The 23,079-nt window shown below is 34.4% G+C and overlaps 3 protein-coding genes across 4 annotated transcripts; 2 read left to right on the top strand and 1 right to left on the bottom strand.

The window, feature by feature from the left end:
- Window positions 1-2,761: 2,761 nt before the first annotated feature.
- Window positions 2,762-6,207, bottom strand: LOC103950590 (actin-interacting protein 1-2). Its single transcript, XM_009361821.2, has 6 exons — window positions 5,753-6,207; window positions 5,468-5,629; window positions 5,149-5,335; window positions 4,545-4,967; window positions 3,989-4,396; window positions 2,762-3,357 (listed from the first exon to the last, which is right to left on the bottom strand). The coding sequence occupies exons 1-6, from the start codon at window positions 6,145-6,147 to the stop codon at window positions 3,100-3,102; spliced, it is 1,833 nt and encodes a 610-aa protein (XP_009360096.2). The 5' UTR covers window positions 6,148-6,207; the 3' UTR covers window positions 2,762-3,099.
- A 1,970-nt stretch (window positions 6,208-8,177) lies between these two features.
- Window positions 8,178-11,668, top strand: LOC103950589 (MYB-like transcription factor 4). Its single transcript, XM_009361820.3, has 3 exons — window positions 8,178-8,548; window positions 8,892-9,021; window positions 10,973-11,668. Exons 1-3 carry the CDS (start codon window positions 8,419-8,421, stop codon window positions 11,271-11,273), a joined length of 561 nt encoding a protein of 186 aa, XP_009360095.1. The 5' UTR covers window positions 8,178-8,418; the 3' UTR covers window positions 11,274-11,668.
- Window positions 11,669-18,015: 6,347 nt separating this feature from the next.
- LOC103950588 (MYB-like transcription factor 4) lies at window positions 18,016-19,943 on the top strand. 2 transcript variants are annotated; one of them, XM_009361818.2, is made up of 3 exons: window positions 18,016-18,247; window positions 18,577-18,706; window positions 19,368-19,943. In XM_009361818.2, the coding sequence occupies exons 1-3, from the start codon at window positions 18,118-18,120 to the stop codon at window positions 19,696-19,698; spliced, it is 591 nt and encodes a 196-aa protein (XP_009360093.1). In that variant the 5' UTR covers window positions 18,016-18,117; the 3' UTR covers window positions 19,699-19,943. The 2 variants fall into 2 exon arrangements, with proteins under 2 accessions (XP_009360093.1, XP_048444003.1); XM_048588046.1 differs by having other exon boundaries at window positions 18,164-18,303.
- The last annotated feature ends 3,136 nt before the right edge of the window (window positions 19,944-23,079 follow it).

Genomic DNA, 23,079 nt, shown 5'->3' with positions numbered 1-23,079 from the left:
ATACTCAACGAAATCGAGTGATTCAAAAACGAAAATCATACTTCTTGAAGAGACAAAGATAATGATACCTTTCTTGATGGCTAACTCGTTGTGGTTTGGTTGAAAAATGTCTTGAAAGTAGCTAACTCGAGACCAAGGCAGTTACTTTCGAGCCATTTTTCGGCCAAACAACAGCGAGCTAGCCGTCTAAAAGTTACTATTCTCCTTGTCTCGTCTAGAAGTATGGTGGATGATCTCAGGAATCATTTCTATTGATTTTCAATCTCAATGACTAAAGTAATGTATTATGCAAATCTCAATGACCATTTTGATTAAAAAATCTAACTTTATTTAATTTAAAAAGCCTGAAATTTAATAAAAAGAACAAAATACAATATAATAAGAATAAAAGCTAAAGTTTCATCAATAATAAAGAAGCCCACATTTCAACACTAATTTTTCTTTTTTCCAGCCAATGCCGCTGACGGAAGTCTCATTCAGTCAGTCTATTACATCAAAAAGTTGAACTTTTCCATTAGGCTTTGAACTGCGTGACGTTTATCGGGGTCACACTCCCATTAAATATTTGTTTGGTTGTGTCCATGTATCTGTTTGCAGTTTGTACATTTGTTTTCTTTTTCACGTGGGTTTACTCATCTTTTGTTTTTTTATCTTCTTTTTTTTTGGGTCAAATCGCCTTTATTTTCTATCTTTTGTCTGGGTTTGGCCGTCTGTGTCCTGACAAAGATGGTCTACCTTCCACTTTTGGTATCTTTATGTGTTCTTATATATGTTAATATTTTATATTATTATTTATTTTATTTTATTATTTTTATAAAAAAATATATAAAATATTAACGTAACTTAATCATGATCATACAAAACAAAAAGACACGAAAAAATATTAAAAATAAGAGGACAAACAATCTTTCTCCATGTGGCCTCATCCTTTTGTCTCCTTTTGTATTTCCCGTATCAAATCAATTGTAATTCCTGACAAAAAAAAAAAAAACAATATCTAGGGAACAATATTGAAACTAGAATATATTATTCAAAAGGGACATGTCGACGAGACGTATGACCTGACTTGTGAAGTCGAGGCATGCTCAACCTACCCCAAGAATGCTAATTATCTACCAACAAGATGATATTATCAGGGAAATAAGTTTAAGTTGTTGTGAAGAGTAAAGAAATAATTTAAAACTCGTTAGTGCTCTTCAAAATCCTTATCCAAACACAACGTAGTGAAAATCTTGGCTCATAAGACTGAAAATCTCCGAGTTTTAAAACTCATTATTTTGGTTCAGTTTCAAAATAGGTGTAATTTTGTTGCAGTTTCAAAAATAGTATGGGTTATTTTGGTTCAATTATAGAAATAATGTTGATTATTTTGGTTTAATTTCAAAATAATATGGGTTATTTTGTTTTCTTCCAGAAATACTGAAGATTATGCTGGCCTAATTTTCAAAAATAATGTGGGCTATTTGGGTTTAGTTTCAAAAATAATGTAGGTTATTTTGTAGTAGTTCCAAAAATAGTGTGATTATTTTGGTTCAGTTTAAGAAATAGTGTGCTTATTTTGGTTCAATTTCAGAAATAGTATAATTGTTTTGCTATAGTTTCAGAAATAGTATGGGTTATATTGGTTCAGTTTTAAAAATATTATGGTTATTTTGCTATAATTCTAAAAATAGTGTTTATTTTGTTCTATTAGAGAAATAGTGTATGTTATTTTAGTTTAATTTTCAAAAGAAGTTACAATTAATAATACTAAAACCAATATAAAAAGTGTATACACTATCTTATAGCTTTCACATCTTCCGACCTTGCATATTTGAATAAGGTTGGCACCGGTGGAACCCATTACATTTTTACACTATTTTTTTTGGTAAAAAAAAATATGTGGCCCAACATATATTTGACATAAAAAAAAAGAAGGTTTTTTTCCTTCTAAAATTATTATTTTTTTAATGTAAATCAAATCAATCACTTTATTAGACTATAATATTTTATTGAATCTACATCTTTAAAATAATAAAACCACTCTCTACAACTGATGTGTTCTCTACAACCATCATCCTTTTCTATCTTGGTCATTTTCTTTCTCTATTGCTCTCTCTCTCGTTTTCTCCATCTAAGTTTCAACTTTCTACAGCTGATGGGCGGCATATTGCTGACGCACAGTAGCAAACCTTCTATAGATGACCACAATTCTTGCTAGAATGATCATAGCGGCTTGGGTATTTAAAAAAAAAAAATAATAAATAAATAAAATTAAACGCAACAGCATCAGTGCACCTCTACAAACCAAAAGCAAACCCAGATTCCAACAGGGTCAAAAGATTAAAGGGGCGGAATTCTCACTCAGTGGCAATTTCTGACGAGAAAAGGGGTGGCCGCCCTTCCTTGTCCCTCTGCTCACTTCTCTTCGACAATGGAGGAGTTGCTTCCTATATTTGCTTAGGCACCTCAAATGTAACATCCTATATCGACCAACGGAAAGGAGATCTCAGGTCAATATTTGTTGAATCCCCATTGTTGCGAATTTCCCCAATTTTGGACACAATGCCAAACAACCACGACGGTGTAACCCAGTTGTTGGGGACGAATTATAAGCTCGTATTTTATACGGCACATCACGAATTCAATTTTTAACTTTGATGAATACATGGTAGTGGCTAGGAGGGAGACTGAAATGCCTATGAGTCTTCGGGACCCCCAAAGGTAGACTCGCCACCATCCAATCCCTCTAAAAAAATAAAGAACACATTGCGGAACACAGTTGATGACAAATATAATTCCATAAATAAAAAAAATATTACATCATAAAGTTAAGCACTTTAAACTTTCCTCGCAAAAACCAGAAAGAACGGATTCACTAAAACCCACCTACTCCAAGCTGCAAGGTCATAATCCCTGTTAAAAGACAGCCAATCTGTCTATGAAAAACGCCGTTCGTGACACACCAGACAACAGAAACTATGTCTCGATACTTTACAATTCATGGAAATATCCTTTCTCATGCTTCCATCATTCGGAAACTCGCAAACCCATGAAATCCGGCAAAACCTCCCATCTTTCTAATTCTTTCCTTGACCCTAAGAAGCCCTCGGTGTTTCTTCATTGCGGAGTCAACCTCCAGACACGAACAAATGCATCCTCGCCAGAGCTTACCACAGTGTCCTCATCAGTGAAAGTTATGCCGTAGACGCCACCCAAGTGTGCACCCTTAATGGTTACACGGCTTGCTGGAGGCTTGTCGACTTCATATATGATAACACATGTGTCAAGAGATCCAGTTGCAACCAGTGTGCTATCAGGAGACCAAGCAAGGCAGTTTATTCGAGCAGTATGGTACAGCATGTTCTTAAGCTTGATCTGGAAGAAAATAAAGCACAATCTTTCATATAAAAAGCATGAAAAATAGTATCATTAATTAATGAGTAATTAGTCCAACAATAGCCAATAGGCAGGAATCATTCTGAGTTCCAGTGTGCTACCACATAATCTATCTGAACGTAGTTTTAGCGTTAGATGAAACATCACGTCACAACGGCATAATTTAACAGATCCAGTTCCCAAGTTCTCAGCAAAAAAATTGCAATAGATGTGAAATCATTTATTTGAGATTTTAATATGCACATCTATCATTTCATAAGCTAGACTCAAATGTCACAGTCAATAGTGTGCTCACAAGAAAGATATACTTGCCTACAAGAACGAACTGGATACAGATTTTACCAGTTGAACTTGATCACTTTGCCTGTATCATACTTATGTCTCCTAAAAATCATGCATTTGACTAAATTTGGATAAACAAAGAAGATCAGCTGATAAGGGATTGATGCATACATCTAAAACTTCTACACACGCATGCATAGACACACAAAAACATGTCTTATTTTATCCTTTTTCACCATAAATGTCAATAATACCCGAACAATGGTTGTAACTTAATAATATTAGAATGATGAAAACAAACAGTGGCCGAGGACAATGTGCACACTACCTCTCGAGAGGCACGGTCCCAGACGACAGCTTCTCGGTTCAAGTCTCCTGATGCAAACATAGAAACATCAGGAGAGTAACGGATGACAGAAATGGGTCCCCGATGCTTCTCCAAAACTGCCTCTTCATTAAGTGTATCACCTGTTATAGAATACATATGCAGTTTACCGTCCTGCCCACCAACAATGGCTTCACATCCATCTGGTGAAATAGTACATGCAGTCACAGTGAACCCAAGGTTTATAGTTGATAAAACTTTTGTGCCACGGAGCATGACAACTCCTGCATCAGTTGAAACCAAAGCAAGTTCAGGAGATAGAAGCGCAAGGCTTATGTCATTTGGCTGACTTCCAATATCCATAGCCTCTGCATCTCCACACTGATCACTGCGGAGAGGAACTCTCCAAACCTGGGTAGTAAAAAGAAAAATGCAAGAGGAAAGAAACTGAGATAAGGCAAAAATCCGAATCGGGCAAAACAGTTTTCATATAGAATAAAATGCAAAGCAGATACCATTTTATTGCATGAAACTAAAAAGAGTATACAATTATAGTCACCTTATTGTCAAATCCACATGAAACGATTTCTTCGTCAACAGCTGCTAAACACTTTATTTGAGAATTTTCCTTCCTTTTTAACTTTCCGCCGTATCCAGCACCTTGAATCCATTTAACAATAAGACCATCATAGCTACTAGACAACACAAGTTTCGGGTCACTCTTTAGAACAGCTAATGAAGTAACATTCTTCATGTGTCCGGATATCAGTAGAGGGGCTTTGTCAAGGTTGCTTGCTGAGAATATACTAATGAAGCCTCCGAGAGAAACTGTAACAATATGATCGTTCTGCCATAGACACCCAACTAGCATGTCATCCACTCCACCTGACCCAGGAGGGGGCAATGTTTTCTTCAGCTTCCCATTATTATCCTCAGACATCTCCCATACTTTTGCCGACTTGTCGGCAGACACAGTCAGAACCTAAAATTTAAGATGGAACCGATCAGCACATTCAATCAAGGAACCAAGACAAACAAATTTATAACAGAGAAAATAAAAGGACACAAAGTTGCGATCTTTATAATGCGGTGAAGCAGATAACAGTTGGTCAGGCCTAATTATGTAAAATTCCGGGTAAATAAATGAACATCTCATGTTCTACCTGTTTACCATCAGGACTCCAGCTAAGAGCATAAATACTGCCTTTGTGGCCATCTTCCGAGGACAGCTCTCCGATCTTATCCGCAGTCTTTCCATCATAAATAATACCACTTTTATCTGAGCTTACAGTGATAAACTTACTACCATCTGGAGAGAACCTTATACAATTCACGAAATTTGAATGATCCCTAAACATCCAAAATTTGAAAAATACATCGAGTCAGGGAAGCAACACAAACAAAAACACCCAGACAGATATACAAAAGTACAATGTGATTAAAGCAATAAGATTTCGAGTTAAATCATGCTAATGAACAAACCTGAGAGACAGCTTGAATTTGAAAGGCGGTCCTTCGTAGAAATTCACCAAGAAATCCTCCCCACAAGTAACGATTCGAAAGGGTCTCGTCGGCTTAAACGCGCAGCTTAACACTCGCTTCGAGTGCCCATCAAAATCCCCAACAGTTGAGCCCGAATCCCACCTATTCAATCAATTCAATTTCCATCAATTTTCTCGCTAACCAAACACAAGATGCCGAAAAACCACCAAAAAAGAAACCCATTTCGCAAATTGTAAATTGTAAAATCAAAACGACGAAGCTTACATGAACGCGCGAACGAAGGATTTTCCTTTGCCCTCGCCGGAAGCAACGATCCTCAACCCGTCGGGGGACCACTGGAGGTCGTCGATCCGACCCGAAAGGACCTTGAACTCGTTCTTCAACACGAAGTCGTTGTGGGTCCCCCAGATCCGGACGGTGCCGGAGACGTCGGCGGACGCGATCCACTCGCCGTTGGGGGAGAACCTAGCGACGGTGACGGGGTAGGCATGCTCGGCGTAAACGGCGACGTCGAGGGGGTTCCGGAGGCTCATGATAATTACGGATCTGCCATTGGTGTAGAGGAGCTTGTCGGACTTGGGGTCGCCGGAGATCAGAATCCCACGGCCTCGCTCCGTTGACGGGACGCAGGCATAAGCCTCGGTGAGCTTGGGGGTCATTTTTGGAATTTTGGAAAAATTGAGATGTGTGGATTTGAAAGCGCGCGGTATATATAGGTGGTGGGAGGGTACGAATAGCCGGTGTAGCGCTGTGCGGAGTTTTGGAAATGTTCAAAAGGGAAAGCGGACTTGAACACGTGTCGGTGTGGGAGTCGTCAGATCCAGAAATGAAGGATTACCTTTATCTCCTCCTCCTTTCAACTTTTATTTTTTATTGTTTTTTTATTTTGTAATTCGTGCTTGCATGATCGAATTAAATTAAATTAAAATGGTGTTTTCATGCATGTCTATGCATTTTCGTGTGGTTTAATTTTCACCCATCTGCCTTCATACTAACAATTTAACATACTAGAGACCTTTAAGGTAAGTGATTCTTACTATTTATTTAAATGATGATTAGTTGTGGGGTTCACACTATATCATATTTTTACAGTTTAAATTGTTTATTTTTCAAGTTGCACATTTTTTAGATCATCATTGTAAAATTTTAGCCAAATCGAAGATATTTGAGACATCTAATTGAGTTCAAAGAAATTAATGAACACATTGTTTTACAAGAAACAATGAAATTTTTATTGTGATAATTAAATATGCAAATTATTTCGAATTGAATTGAATTTTTGTAAAAATGATCTAATAATAAAAACTTATAAAATAAACTGTTCGGATCGTTGAAATTCGATGCAGAGTGTCCCAAAATTAAATTAATTGGATGAGCAAGATTGGGCTTGGGTCACCTCCAAGCCAGAACAAACCATACCGTCCAGGCCTAGCCCACTTTCAGTCACTGGACCTAATTTCAAGCCGAGTTCTGTTTGGGACGAGGAGTAGGGATTGGGGATGACGTAATTTGGAGGTTATGGATATCGATAATTTTGTGGTTGTCAGGATCGATGTGGTACAGTCGTCTTTCAATTGAAACATTGTCATCCCCAAGCCAGGACCCACCAAGAAACACTTACCTACAACTAAATGTCCTTGTGGTGATGTCTAAGCCAAAATAATTATGTATTGCCATGTGTTTTAACTTTTTATTATGAAAGTATAAAATTGCTTGAGATCCGAACCATCGTCATTCTCAAATTAGGGTCTTAACGGAGATAAACTTACTTTCAACAAGATACCACTGTGGTGGTATTTCAAGACAACTATATATGCAATATCATACATTTTTTTTTTTCCATGTGAAAATGCTTATAACAACCCCAAGCCATTCACCTTTCAACAAGAAATATTACTTAATTACCTAATCAGTATATCAACCAGAATATTTCGATTATTTAGTCAAAATTCGTTCTTAATTACAATGAATATTTGGTAGTCATAAAGTTTGTCTAAACAGAGCTGTATGGTAACAATTCCTGTCAAAGAAAATACTTCAAAATTGGTTACTATTTCGTAGACTGGTACAATAACTAACTGATCAGTGAAACTCTTTTTTAAGGCTTTTAATCCATAATAATCTATGTGATTAGTATAACTTTTTGCTTTGATTCATTACAATGAAAATTGATAGAAGTGGTCTCTGAGTTTATTTACCGTAAATCATTCTGGTTCTTCTATGAAAAATATGTCAATATCCTCATTAAGTGAAAAAGTTGGATTGCCAAAGATATGCTTAAAAACGTGGTCATGTGATCATTCACATGACAATTTAATGAACATTGACTGATTTTTCACAGAATGATCAAAATTATTTACAATAGACAAGCTCAAAGATCACTTCTATTAATTTTCATTGTCAGAAACTCAAATAAAGAGTTATATCAGTTTCAAAGACCATTATGGATAAAAATCCTTTTCAAGTGGTAGCCAAGGGAAAACTAAAGACTTTTGGAGCCTACCCACTTAAAAATTAGGTTAGCTGTGGAAAACATGGTCAAAGGTAAGTGGTGCACATTCTCACCTCACCAAACCATGCACATTCTTGCCATTCATAGACACATAAAAACATGCATGCTTGGGTAAAAACAACCAGTCCATCTTAAACTTGTAAGCACCCCCAAATTCTCCCCTACCGCGCGCGCACACATCCACAGAATACTTTATATCTTATTATATATCTTCCTGTTTCCCTACCTCTAATCCATATCCTATATTCATGGGGCCTCAACACTAGATTTCTCTCTCTCTCTCTCTCTCTCTCTCTCTCTCCCTCTCATCTGGAAGACAGGAACTTCTTATATATCAATAACCCCAAGTACCTAACTGCTGCATGCTATTGCATATGTTGTTTGTAGTTAATCAGAAACTTGCTAGGGTTTTTGATCAATGAGGAAGCCTGGTTGTGATAAGATAGAGACGAACAAAGGAGCATGGTCTAAGCAAGAAGATCAGAAACTGATTGACTACATCCAGAAACATGGTGAAGGTCGTTGGAATTCTCTTCCTAAGGCTGCAGGTGGGCGTATAGTGTATACTGCGAACACATCTTCTAAATTCCCATCAATTGCTTAATTAATTCATGGACTTTTACTTCTTGATCGGTGTGTAGCTAGCTAGGGTATACTATCTTGCAATTTAGCTAATATATTATTGTATATATCATCTATGATCGATACGAATATGCATGACCATGAATCATGATCGGGGAAGTAAACCATCGATTCCCCCATCGTGATAAGAGTATATAATTTATAATGAATAGTATTGAAGAAAAAGAGGTGATATATAGATGATATGTAGCTTTTCAGAGTTCATGTACATGTTGAATAGTATTATTGTTGATGATGAATCATGATTAGGGTTGCGTCGGTGTGGCAAAAGTTGTCGACTGAGATGGATAAACTATCTAAGGCCAGATCTTAAACGCGGAAGTATTGGAGAAGATGAAGAGGACCTCATCATCAGGCTTCATGCACTCCTGGGGAATCGGTATGCATTTACATATAAAGAATAAGATTCTCTTCCCTTCAAATTTCTCTCCCTCTAGTCCCATACTATGTGAACGGTCACAATTAAGTTACGTTAACATCTTAGGTTGACTTCTTTATAGAAAGAGAAAGACAAAAAGAAATGTGAGAGAGAAGGAGAGGAGAGGCGATTTGGAGGGGAGAGAATTCTACTCCCATAGAAAAACTGCTCTAATCTCAAATTAACTCAATACATATATGTATTACCCCCTTTCCCGAAATTAATTCTTCAATTACAGGATTGCCCAAAGAACCTAACTAGAAGAGGCTTTAAGGGTGATTTAATTGAGTTTGGAAACAATCATGTATTTAATTTTCTTCCAATACATAGTTATATAAGTACTAATTTGTATATGCCTACTATCATATATTAGTTTATATAATTACAACCATATCTGTATATTATAAGTAAATCTTAATTAAATTTGGGGTTTTTTTTTTTTTTTTTTTTTGAACAGACGATAACATCTACACCACAGGGGTCAGGGAGTGAGCTTAGCCTCACAATGGGCTAGCAATAACATGATTCAAATTCACTTTTGGCAAGAATCAAACCTAAATCCTCTCACATACAAGTGAAGATGAATATCACTAGACCGTAGTAATAAGTGGCTTTGACCATTTAGATTTGGGTTCAAAAATCAACATGGTTATTAAGTTAAGTCCAATATTATATTTGCTCCACTTTCATTTCTTTTATACACATTATATATATTTATTTAAATATTAGAGATAAGCAAGTGGCCCTCTACTATAGTCGTGGATATGAGTGTTGCCCTTACCCTGCGGCGTGGGTTCGAATCTCGTCGGCTTCTTAATCTAACATCTAATCTAAATCGTTTGACCCAAAAAAAAAAATAGAGATAAATAATATACTAACACAAACAAATATGTGAATGTATATTATACATATAAGCAAGATATGAAACCCAACTAAAAGGTACAAAAACATAATATACCTATAAGCAAGACACAATAATCTGTGATACATGTTGATTATAAAAAAAATTTGTCATATACGTAGATAAATACAATTAATATGTGATTAAGAGCAGGAAGAAGAACAAGAAAGAACAAAATAAATGAAATAAGAACAAATAATTAAAAAGATAATTGGAAAGAAATTTAATTTTGATAATAAATCATACTAATTATTTTTTTTTTGTCAAACAATAGATTTTGTTAGATTATATATTATATTAGCCACCGACGGGGTTTGAACCTACGCTGTCATGCAAGAGCTCAACTCATTTCCATTACTGTGGTAAAGGGTCACTTGCCAATAGATAGGTTTAGCAGAGTTAGCAATAGAACCATTTTTGTCAACCAAAAGTGGGTGAAATGACTATTTAGTTTTCTATCACACAAAAAAAAAATGATGAGCAATAATGTAATTTTACATATTCAGATTTTACTTTTTTTTTTTTTGAAGGATCACCTTCAAGTGATATTATGATATATCTAATATTAAAAAACAATAAAAAACTCTCACTCCCTCTCCCATCCCACACACTCTCTCTTTCCCCCTCTCTTCTTCCCATTTTAAAAACAAAAATAAAAGGTGTTCATACACATAAAGTGGACTGTTCCTAAAATAAGCTTAAAAAATTGAACTTATATCAAGTTTTCTCATTTTTATAAATAATCTATAATTCAATTATGCATATTAATTTCTTGTATACTTGGATTAGCTAGCCAAGTTGGTTAGTGCAATGCTTCCCCTACACCAAGTTCAAATCTTCCTTCATGTAGTTTAGCTTAAATTATGATATATCACCCAGTCAAATTCATACTTAAAGATGCTTTTTTTTTTTTTTTTTTTTTTGAATTTGAGTGAATTCATATAAAACCTAAAAATATTTTGATAAATGAGGACTAATATATTTATATGATATTTTGATGAATTTATTTAGGTGGTCACTGATAGCCGGAAGACTGCCGGGAAGGACAGACAATGAGGTGAAGAATTACTGGAACTCTCATATAAGGAAAAAATTATTAAAGATGGGAAGTACTCTTGATCCCAAAAAACCCCATGACCACCATGATCCTCACTTGAGAAGAGGCACTACTGCTAGTGTACCAGTTCTGCAGCCTGATGCTAGAAAACCAATATTATTTGCATCGTCGTCGTCGGATTCCATGAGTACTGGTGCTAAAATTCACAGCAACGAAAGCGGTTTGCCTGACTTGAATCTCGACCTCTCACTCTAGCTAATTGTTTGTGGAAGAGAGGCAGAAGAGTACTATATGTAGTGTCTAGTTTAATCATATACACCCCACCACCACCAGGCTTCTTTTAGGCAATGGCCTTGGATACGTGGTTTGGCTTTAATTATGACTAGTGTGGTCGACTAGTATAAAGGTGTGTACGAAAACTGATCATAATTCATGGCCAGTTATTAGTGTGCGGACAATTGGATGCATATATATGCACATGACTGCCAAGATCCTAGTTGTATGTGTATGTATGACTGCCAAGATTCTAGTTGTATGTGTATGTATGACTAAAATATAGACGGAATTTGGATTGTTGAAATACATTACATAGTGAGCACCACATAATTGGTGTCAAAATATCAAAAGCGTGTGTCTTTGAATTCTCCCTATTATATTATTAGTTATAATATTATTTGAAACTCCTTGAAAGAGGTAATTACGGGTTCATCTCTTGTATCTCTCCCATTATAGTAATGACAAATGCTTGATGTTAGAATTTGAAGGGATATGTAGTGTCTGGTTAAGATAAGAATCGACTGATATTGCAGTATACATGCATGCAACTGGTTTGCAATAAATATATCTTTTGTATCGTGTATTGTTGTTTATACACTTTATGTTTCCAGCTTTATAGTCAATGTTCAAATGATCATAGAATGAGGTTCCATTTATGCATGATTCAACAAATATCAATCTGCAAGGAAATCATTTTTCCCATACCTACAAATGTAGTTCCATTATTATTAATGGTCAATTGGACCAATATTAATTCATGCATGGCTCGCTCCTTAAGAAGTATGGTACATTAGTAAAGCTCGGAATGAGAGGAGAGATTTTCTTGTGTCCGGAACACGGGATTCAATGCCACATGTTATTATATAATTAGCGTAAAATTTTATTTTTTAAATATCCCTCTAACCGTATAATAATATTTGGTATCAACCCCGTGTTCCGAGTACAATAAAAAATCTCCCGAACGAGAGAACTCAATTAGCTAGAGAATGCAAATATTAATGCCTTTTGGTCAAGAATCTTCTTTCCAAACAACCAAAAGAAGAAGCTAGCTAAAAGCTACAAACTCTTGAATGCAGTGAAATATAGCTTTATTTTTTATAATTTTCAGTCGCGGATTCAAGAAATTTTTATTTTGTTAGGAGCAAGATGTAGCCTTATCTCACATTTTCTCTTCGTGTTCACCAAAGTCAATTCCACGTCACTTTGTCTCTTCTTGCCTTATCTTGAGCTGACCTTCTGAGTACATTTGTCAAAAAATTTGCCCTAGTATAACTGTACTTAGCTTCCTTAAACCTACAAAATTTCATTTGTATGCTTATGTATATGTCTTCGCTGGAGAGTATTAAGAAAGGCTGTTTTTTCTCTTTTTGTGCTTGGAAATTCAGAATCAAATGAACTAGTAATGCTACCTTATAGAGAGTATGTTTTGGTTTTTAGATTGATTTGAATAAGGGTGTTACTGATCTTAAAATAGAGATGGATTGTAGGGATTAATGAGACAATTAAAAAGATGTGAGTTGAAACACATTTACAAGGCTGCTGTTTTGTTCCTCTCTAAGATTTCTCTCTCTCTCAAACTGTCGACTTCTTCTTCTCTATTTAGATCTCCGTGGTATGCTTAACACATATAATTAATTAGCAATCTAAGGAGTAACCTAAATTATTTATAAGTTTATGCAATGTCCATTCTTCCATCAAAGTTGGACAATTTAAAAAGTAATCCAATATATTTAGTTATAATCCTATACAAAGATATTTTTTTTGCATCCGAGACTTATTCTTTATCACCTAAAATTAAATGAAAGAACATGATGTAGCTTGATTCCAATTTCCAACCTTTTTTCTTGATGCTACTTTTGACTTTTCACCAAAAAACTTGAATGCGTAGTTTTTCAATTCTCTGTTGAAAAAAGAAGGAAGGGAACACTTATATTTATGACACTGCAGCACCAGAGCAAAATTTCAAAAGTTGTCTTTATTAGAGGCAATGAACGACTCAACTGAGAGAATTCAGTTTGCTCTGACGTTCCAAGACAAAGGGAATTGGATCCCATCAGTATCTATCTTGTGGGGATCTTAGAGATCTTCACATCTTAGTTATTTATATGGTCATAAATTATTTAATTATTTTTTATTTAAAAATATACACAAATAATATCTGACAAAAACTGATTACATAATGTACTATGCACGACTATGATGTGAAGATGTCTAAGATTCCCACAAAATGAATCCGAAGAAAATCCTCTTCCAAACCAAAGTAGAAAAAAATCTAATGAGGATCCTCGCCTTGGTGAGGATTTATGGAATCTTTTAATCGTGTTCGTTTATAGTATATCATACAGTCAGAAATTATTTTAAATATTTTATTTAAAATTAAAGACAAATAGTATATGATCTAATCGCACGATTTACGATAAACGAACACGATTAAAGAATCTCCTGAATCCTCAAACAGGATCCAGAAATCAAACCCTTCGTTCAAAGCTAACGGTCAACTCTATTATCTACCAACTCTACACTCTGGTAACCTATATTATACGTATGAGATATGTTACAAGCTCTCAAAATAATTTTTTTATAAACTCTGCCACTTCACAATTCTAATTTTATAAAAAAAAATATAGAGAGTTTCATCTTTTAAAGAAGGGAGTTTTAACGAAAAACCTACGATACTGTTCACTTTAACCAAAAAACATATTTTTACACTAAAAAGTCAATTTTGATACTATTCACTTTACCCTTTATTTTGTCCTTATCATTAAAACTCAAAGTTTTCGAGTCATTTTCATTAGTTTTCCTTTTAAAAAATCTCTTTGACATTTTTCTACATACATTTGTAGTAATAGTATATTCCTTTTAAACGGATTTGGATCCTCTCCTGAGCTAATGGAGAGGATCCTCCTGACCCATCATCATGGACCGTTGGATTTTTATCCAATGGCTATAATTATTATAACTTTAAAGGGACCCCTGTTTGTAGCCGTTAGATAAAAATCCAACGGTCCACGATGATGAGTAAGGAGGATCCTCTCCATTAGGTCAGGAGAGGATCCAAATCCCTTTTAAACCTGTGCATGTATGTACTATTCTAAGAAAAATGTTAATGCTAGGAAGATTAAATTTAACGACAAATATTACAAATTAAATGATGTGTCTCTAATAGGAATGAATACATTTATCAACGCTTAAATAATAAATAAATCATAAACCTTTATGTTTTTTAGTTTTTAAAAATTTGTTTATAAATTTAGTTTCCTTAATTTACCTTAAAAAAAATGTATAAATAAACCTCAGTATGCAACAATAATAATAAAGTAATTATGACTGTGAAACCGATGAATATAATATGATATAGGGTTTGCCAATGCCTCTGTATATGTTTGTTTGGACATTTTATCATTTTTTTTTTTTTGGCCAGAATCTAAAATCCGGTTTTCCTTGGTATTCTAAACCTTTTAAACGTCGCTGGTTTAGAACGTCGCTGCGAAGGAGAAATCTAAAGTTTGGGCTTTTTTCACAAATATTTAAATTGGATTGAGATCCTCCCAACGAATCCAACAATTTAAACAGTTTAAATTCTGTTATTTTTATTAGGATAAATCTCAGTTTACTACTTTTAAATTTTATGATTTTCAACATTTAGTACATGAAATTTTTTTTGTTTCAAAGTCATACCTAAAATGTTGATTTTAAAACAATCTTATACATCTGTTAGTCTAGTTATTAAGTCTTCTATTAATTGATGATAACGTATCTCTCATATAAATAATGACTGAAAGTCACATGTTATTAATGGTCCTTGGGAAAATTAAAAATTCAAAAAAAATTTCTCTCCGAAATTTAAAATATTAAAATAATCAATTAAAAAAAGAAAAAGAAAAAAGCCCCAGAACCCTACGTCTTCCCCAGCCGACACCCCTCCATCCCTTCTTCCTCAATTTCCTTGTTATGGTTTTTGTCTGCAAATCTCACCTTACATAAAACTCGACCTCTAAATAGACCCAGTAGCTGAAGACCTCGCCACCGTCTACACCTTCCTCCAGAACTCGCTACACACGCAAATGAATAATTGCCTCCTTGTCGTTGCTCGCAGAGCAGGAGAAGCAGGACGAGCTCGACCACGACAGGGCATCGAATGACGACACGTCGTTAATAGAAGAGACGCACAAGGAGAGGAACAAGGCCATTCAGGATTACTACTCCGATTTGCAGGAGTGCTACTCGGAGGTGGAAGAATCTGAAACGATGAAGCGGAGAAAAACTAGAAGCGCCGTCTGTGCGGCGGTGTCGGCGTTAGCTGATGGAGTCGAAAAAGGTAAGCCTGGAGTCGGGTCGGGTCACCATTGGCGGCTGTGGGTCAAGAACGGGTCGAAAGCGTGGTAGGACGAGTGCAAACAGCCGGATTTTCCGGAATCGGAATTCAAAAAGGGTTTTCGGATGGGGAAATCCATGTTCGATTTAATATGCGAGGAGCTCAACTTGCCATCGCAAAGGAGGACACGACGCTGCGGAACGCGATTCCGGTGCGACAGAGAGTGGCGGTGTGCCTTTGACAGAGAGTGTCGGGTGGGGATGACGAAGAGGGTTTTGATTATTATTTTTTTTAATAATAATTTTATTTAATTAAGTATTTTAATATTTTAAATTTGGACGATAATTTTTTTTTTTAATTTTTAATTTTTACTTGAACCTCTTAATAACACCTAATATTCAATCATTGTCCACATAAACGTCACGTCATAAATTAACGGAAGATTTAACAGTCAAATTAACAGAGAAATGAAATTGTTCCAAAATTAATACTTTAAATATAACTTTGAAACTAAAAAAATTTCATGTACTAAATGTTGAAAATCACGACACTCGAAGACAGTAAACTGATTTACAGGCCCATTTCATGTACTATCTTACTCTCCAACGCGTATATATGAACAAGTCGGATTGTTTGGTCTACTAACTCCTGAATGTGAGATCTGATGATCCCATCCGTTTACGTGGACCCTTCTCGAAAAGTCGGTCGTTCATTCATACTGTAAGGGTGTCAAATGTCGTACACTTCACAGGAGGAAGCCGTCTGTAGCTCAAGTTTGTCTGTGGCCGCGAATCTACCATTCAACTCGCGGGTGGACGTGACTTACCTGTACAAGACCTGTCAGATTCCATCTTGAATCCAGCCCCTTTGATTTTTAGTTTCTTTTATTTTTTATTTTTATCAGAATCCATTGGTATAAACAGGCAGAGAGAAAAAGAGAGAGAATTCTCATCCACAAAAAATACTCATTATGGATAATGGATGTATCAAAGATTATGCAACTAAGCAGAGATAGTTCGTCTACTTCGACCCCAAAAAAAAAAAAAAAATGTTTTGGCCATGCATTCTTCTTAACTTGGAATTTGCTATTCACACTCTTTTTTATTTTCTCATAGTCTTGTTAATTTTTGTTTATTAATTTTTTATATTAGATCCGATGACAGAAAATTAAAAAAATATGTGTGAGAACTAAAAATGAGTGTGCATAACACTACCCTTTAACTTTTAGTCGATATAGTACATTACAAAATTTGAAGTTGCCTTTTATTTTTTTAGTATTATTACTAAATTATGAAGGAAATAAGAGAAACAATAGACCATTCAAATTAATTATAAATTAAACGTAACCATGACAAGGAAAGTGTCAATTTATTGATATATTTGTCAAAAATTTCATTGTGTTATTAGCACTCGATCACCATTTTAATTAGTAAGCTTTTTTTATGTTTGGTAAACATTCAGTTTCAGCTTTTTTTCACAGTTTTGGGTGGAAAAAAAAGCAAAAAACACAAAGCTGCAAAACCCCGCTTTGAAAAACTAGTTATTTTCACATCTGTTTTACATAAAAGTTTATCAAACACTATAATACTACTTTTTTTCTTTTCAAAAGCACTTTTACAAAAAAGTTTACCAAACACTTTGCTACTTTATTTCACAGCTGCTTATTCTCATAGCATAGCAAAAACAGTTTTTTTTCAAAGCACATCAATACCAAACCAGCTAGTCTCCACTTTGTTGATAGAATTGACTATCGAGGTTAAATATCAAAGAAATCAAAATGTTTTCACATTTAAATAGCTGACTTTAAAGTGCGTTTTTTTAATGTTCAAGGTTAAGAGAATGGATAATGTTTGTGTCCTCACATTTACGATTAACGAATTTTTACCGTTCGAACAACATAATCGGAACCGTTCATTTTCTTAATCGTCATCTAAAGTTCATATATGCAAAAAAGTTATTCAATTTGAAGATCTTTTAATCATTCATATGCATAAAAAAAATGAACGGTTCATCATGAGGATGCTACTTGTTACCACAATGGTTGATTGGTATAACACGTATGGATGATTTAACGATCTCCAAATTGAATAATTTTTTATAGATATGATCTTTAGATGATGATAAAGAGAATAAACGGTTCCAATTATAATATTCAGACAAAAATTTTTGTTAATCGTAAGTGGATGATAAGTAAATTCCTGAGGAACACAAGCATTAGGATTACTCTAGGTATTAATAGTGTTGCTAAACTTTGTTGCGTGATAAATAGAAAGGAAAATAGAAAAAAGATTTAATAAGGTTGGCATAGTACCAGACACCGTCACACACACACCAAACGCTCGACAGATGATGTGTAGTTAAATTACCCAACTGTAAGTCAAGCGAAGTAGTCAGAAAACTTTGTTATATTGTTCTCTAGCCCCCTTCAATTGGGCAGGTTGAGTTTCTCTCTCTCTCTCTCTCTCTCTCTGCACTTGCTGTAAGAAGAACTTCAATATTACTACTGTAATGAGGAAACCTTGCTGTGAGAAGAAAAAGACGAACAAAGGAGCATGGTCGAAGCAAGAAGATAAGAAGCTCACCGAATTTGTTGAAAAAAATGGCGAAGGAAGCTGGCGCTCCCTTCCACTTGCTGCAGGTATACTGTATACATGCACTTCCTCTTGCACTTACAAAACCAAAATCACGTGGAAGGTATATTGCTCTGGTGAATAGGACATTTTTCTTTCTCTTCGGTTCAAACCATTCTTCAGTGCCTTAATGTACTTGGAGTAATAATATTAATTCTCGAAAAAAAAAAAATCATTAACATGGACAAATTCGCTCATGTACACGCACTTACACATGTAGTTCTCAATTAATTCTTAACTTATGAGCTTGAAAAATATTTATTAAATGTATATGTGGTTCCTTATTTTTCATTAATCTTAATTATTGATCATCATTTGAAATTTAATAATGGTGCAGGCTTGCTCCGTTGTGGAAAGAGTTGTAGATTAAGATGGGTAAATTATCTAAGGCCAAACTTGAAACGTGGCAACTTTGGTGAAGATGAAGAAGACCTAATCATCAAGCTCCATGCACTTCTTGGAAACAGGTATACTGCTCGCGAATAGACAAATATGTTGATAACAATTTGAGAAAAAGAAGAAATTAAAGGGGAATATTTTGAAAGAAGATAACCCTCTATCATATACATGCAGGAGTAGAGTTTCTGAAAAATTTCAAGCAAACATAGAAAGGGAATATTTTGATGGGATGAAAAATCACAGAAAAAAATATTTTTTTAAGGTTAATTAATTAACTTTTTTTCATTGGAGGCTTATGCATTTGCTAGAGTCTGAATAAATTGCAACAATAATCCTAATTGACAATGCATGCTCCTCTCTTGCTATTGCATAATTTCCTAATGGTACTATATGATGGTAATACGTGCTTCATGATGATAATTACAAATAATATATATATATATATATAGTAAATTAAATAGCTAAGAGAATGTTTGATAACCATTTTATTTTTTTAATTTTTAGTTTTCGTTAAAAAGATTGTTTGATAAGTATTTGAAAGCTAGTTTGTGAGTCTTAAAATTTGGCTTGATTTTGGTTTTGAAAAAAAAATAAAAATTGATAATCGAAAACAAGCAAATGGTCCCTATAAACTAGCCATATTTGGCCTTCTTTATTCATAATTAAGAGTACTAATTGCTGAAACTATATAAAGATCATGTATTAATGTTACTTGTAAAATTCAAATAGGTGGTCGCTAATCGCTGGAAGATTGCCGGGACGAACTGACAATGAAGTGAAGAATTACTGGAACACTCATCTAAGGAGAAAACTAATACAAATGGGAGTTGACCCCAATAACCATCGCATAGGACACACACAGAATATTGGCCTTTCAAAATCATCATTTGGCTCCAGAAAAGTAAATCATCCATGTAAAGCAGCGAATTCTCAAGGGGACAACGACTCTGATGATCATCAGAAACCATTTACAGATTCTGCAAGTGGCCCGGAAAGCAACACAAGCTGCAGTGGTTTGCCTGACCTAAATCTTGATCTCACAATAGGCATTCCAAGTTAATTTGGATACTGAACAAGTAGTTTTCATTAGTTGAGTTTCTGTTATTGTCATTGTCAGCTAGTTAAGGTGAAATTAAAACTTCAAAATTGAATGGGTAGAGATAGCTTTTTCGTGCTAAATAGGAGTAGCAAAAAAGTAGAATGAATTAGTTCTATAGTTTTGTAAATGGAGACTTGCGAGAGAAATTAAGAATGTGATTAGCTGGACGCATTTCTTGCTTTGCCGGCTCAAATGTTTTCCCCAAATCAATGTTTATTAGATTATGATTCTGTAACTCGTAGATTTTTCAAAACATCGATGTTACAACTTACACTTATACGCCTAGTAGTGCAAAAAACTTTGAATGTAATCGACCATTTATTGGACATATATATCCACTGCCCTTAACTAGTTGGAAGAAATTTATAGCTCAGCTGATTGGCACTCTTCCATCCAGTGCCTCTTGTATCAAAAGAATTATTTCCTAACTATATAGGTGGAACGTAAAATTAATCAACGTACATGCCGAGACTCTTGTAGATGTCAGTATATATGTGTCTGCATATATACACAATACAAATTGTGTCAGGTGATACAACAGAGAATTTAGCAACTGTTCAATTACTAAGGTAGCTAGATTATGATATATTAGAGAATTATTATTATCTTGGTTTTCATGCAGAGGGGTTATTAAGCAAGCTAGCCATGTGAAGAGAGTTTTATACTATTTATGGTGATAAAAGAAACCAAGCCTTTACTCTTTTTGTATAGGACTGTCAAGTGAAACTTCAGGCAACAAGTAGACACGGCAGAAATTGCAGTTATAACTTAATATTGTATAGACCAGAATATTCCTAGAGAAAGACTTGCCAACTGACGAAAACCTAATTAAGATTCTATATATCTGAATATTACAAGATTGAGAAGGCGGGGATCGGTTGAGAAACATACCTACCCTACCTTTTTTTATGGTATCATAACATGTTGTCTAATGCTTGAAGTCCAACAGTCACACACACTCTACGTTATCCCGTTTGTTTTGTCCACGTGCTTAACTTAAAAATTTGCCACACGTAAAGAATAACTCTCACATTGATAAGAGGAAAGACTTTATTTAGGCTTATATATATAAGAGCTTTTTATACTTATTAGAACCTTTTTATGCACCAGTTTTGGAGAACAGAGAAAATTTGTGAAGTAATATCTAACTTTCCTCATCTTTGTGGACTGGTTTACTTGTCTGATATTTCGGATTGATTTTTTTTTTTTCTCTTGAATTATTTTTGCATCTTATCTATATATAAATAACTCGTTATCGAGAAAATAAAAGCTTGTGAGTGTGTGCGAGATTATATATATTATATGAGAAAATACCAAATATTTTGTTTAATGCAATTAAATATGGGACAATATTTGCACTAATCCTATGAGGGGGAACCAATTTGTACAATCTCTTGAACAATATTATTGCTAGCCCATTCTTAATTCAATCCTTTTTGTTCAAAAAAAATATTCATTAATTTGATGCATATACATGATTAATTGATCTTTGGTTTGATTTAGTTTTTCTTTTTTGAAATATAATCTTTAAATAATGGTAAATAATATAAACATATATGAGGATGAAGTTTATATTATGAATGCTTAAAATATATCGTAGAGATAGCTCTTAACTAACTAAGAAAAGTACAAAATAGCTAGGTAAGATCATATGCGGTTGTAGTTTTCTGAACTGATGGTTAAAGTATAATATATATATATATATATATATATATATATTTCTTAGTACAAAATAGCTAGGTAAGATCATATGCGGTTGAAGTTTTCTGAACTGATGGTTAAAGTATAATATATATATATATATATATATATATATATATTGTTTGTGGATAGTTTGCGATGTTAGCGAACCCTAGCATGCATCAAGCATATGGGTGATGCTATTTACGCACTTATTTTCACTTTTCACACATCTTTTTTAATTTTCGATCATCGGATTGAATGAATTGAAGAAGTTAAAAATTAATAAAAATATGTGAGAGGTATAAGTGGGTGTATAAATAGCACTATCACAAGCACATGTGATTAAATGACCAAGCTCCTATACACACACACACACACACACACACACACATTAGAATCTACACGCATTTGGTAGACCTACTGCATGTCCAAGTTTAAATTGCTAGCTAAGCTAGGCATTCTCTTCAAATTTTACTCATTATTCTGTTGGGTTTTGAATATGTTGGTGATCAAGTCTCGTTTCGCCTACCCACATGCATAGACCAAACCCTAATTTGAAACCACCATTCCAAGTCAAATTTTATAACCTAAATTACCTAATTGATTTGGTTGCATGGGCTTATTATACGTATGGTTGCACTCACTATTGGTGTATTGCTCCTCAAGGTTCTAAAAAACGGTAGGTGCTAGGCGGGCGGCGGGAAGGGGTCTAGCGCCTAGGCAACTAGGTGGATTTATGTAAATTTATTGTATATCTTGTAAACCTATTTACACTTAAAAAAATAAAATAAACTATACTTGTATGGATAATAAAAGAATGATAAAATGCAAAAATAGAAGTAGAAGAATACACAGAGTACATCCATCCAACAAGTTCAATATTTAAAAAACAGTAAGCATATAATCATAATGAGGAGTATTTTTGGATGATAGACTAAATTATTCTTGTTCATGATCCTTGCATTAGATTGGACATAGACTAAATTATTTTACCTTGTTGTATCTAGTTTATTTCTTTTCTTTGTATGTATTCCCTCAAAAGTGCTCCAATTCATTTCACAATTGGATGAACTTGTAGTTAATCCATCTTTTGCAAATTAGATACACCATTTCCATAAGTATACCACTATGAAACTAAAAAAAGAAAAAAGCACACAATTAATTAAAAAAAAAAAACAGCCTAGGACCGCCTTGGCACTGCCTAGGAGCCGCCTAGCTCCAGACCAATTTTTCAAAATGATTTGCACTAAATCGCGGCGAGCCTTCACCGCCTAGCACCTAGACGCCGCCTAGACCAAATTTTAGAACATTGCTACTACTGCTGTGTTGTTCTGTAACTCCCATAGCTTAATTATGCATCTCTGTATATCATCATCTTCAACATGATTGAAAAAAAATTAATTGAAGAATCAGCAGATATAAAACAACTTTTCCTATGTCACCTTTAATATCATGAAAGGCATGAGAGGCAAAACCAACCCTAAAAAGGGTTAATTAATTAAAAAAAAATTAGTATGTATAAAGTTCAATGAAAATCCCATGGTGGTTTTAATTAAGTATTACAAAATTACCAAAAAGCGAAGTTTAGGGTTTAGGGTCGGTTGTCAATCTAACATACAAAGCTTTGAGAATTGGTGAATGGTGAGGGCCTATCGCGAT

The sequence above is a fragment of a genome, unplaced genomic scaffold (assembly GCF_019419815.1).
Source record: "Pyrus x bretschneideri cultivar Hongxiangsu unplaced genomic scaffold, Pyrus_bretschneideri_v1 Contig27, whole genome shotgun sequence".
In the NCBI taxonomy this organism is placed as follows: Eukaryota; Viridiplantae; Streptophyta; class Magnoliopsida; order Rosales; family Rosaceae; genus Pyrus; species Pyrus x bretschneideri.
The sequence above is the reverse complement of the archived record's forward strand: the minus strand, read 5'-3'. Positions and strand labels throughout refer to the sequence as shown.

Coding starts and splice junctions, on each gene's coding strand:
- LOC103950590 (XM_009361821.2), bottom strand. CDS start 6,147: ATGACCCCCAAGCTCACCGAGGCTTATGCCTGCGTCCCGTCAACGGAG. Junction 5,336..5,467: donor AAATTCAAGCTGTCTCTCAG/GTTTGTTCATTA, acceptor TTGGATGTTTAG/GGATCATTCAAATTTCGTGA. Junction 4,968..5,148: donor GGAGTCCTGATGGTAAACAG/GTAGAACATGAG, acceptor CTTAAATTTTAG/GTTCTGACTGTGTCTGCCGA.
- LOC103950589 (XM_009361820.3), top strand. CDS start 8,419: ATGAGGAAGCCTGGTTGTGATAAGATAGAGACGAACAAAGGAGCATGG. Junction 8,549..8,891: donor TTCTCTTCCTAAGGCTGCAG/GTGGGCGTATAG, acceptor AATCATGATTAG/GGTTGCGTCGGTGTGGCAAA. Junction 9,022..10,972: donor CATGCACTCCTGGGGAATCG/GTATGCATTTAC, acceptor GAATTTATTTAG/GTGGTCACTGATAGCCGGAA.
- LOC103950588 (XM_009361818.2), top strand. CDS start 18,118: ATGAGGAAACCTTGCTGTGAGAAGAAAAAGACGAACAAAGGAGCATGG. Junction 18,248..18,576: donor CTCCCTTCCACTTGCTGCAG/GTATACTGTATA, acceptor ATAATGGTGCAG/GCTTGCTCCGTTGTGGAAAG. Junction 18,707..19,367: donor CATGCACTTCTTGGAAACAG/GTATACTGCTCG, acceptor AAATTCAAATAG/GTGGTCGCTAATCGCTGGAA.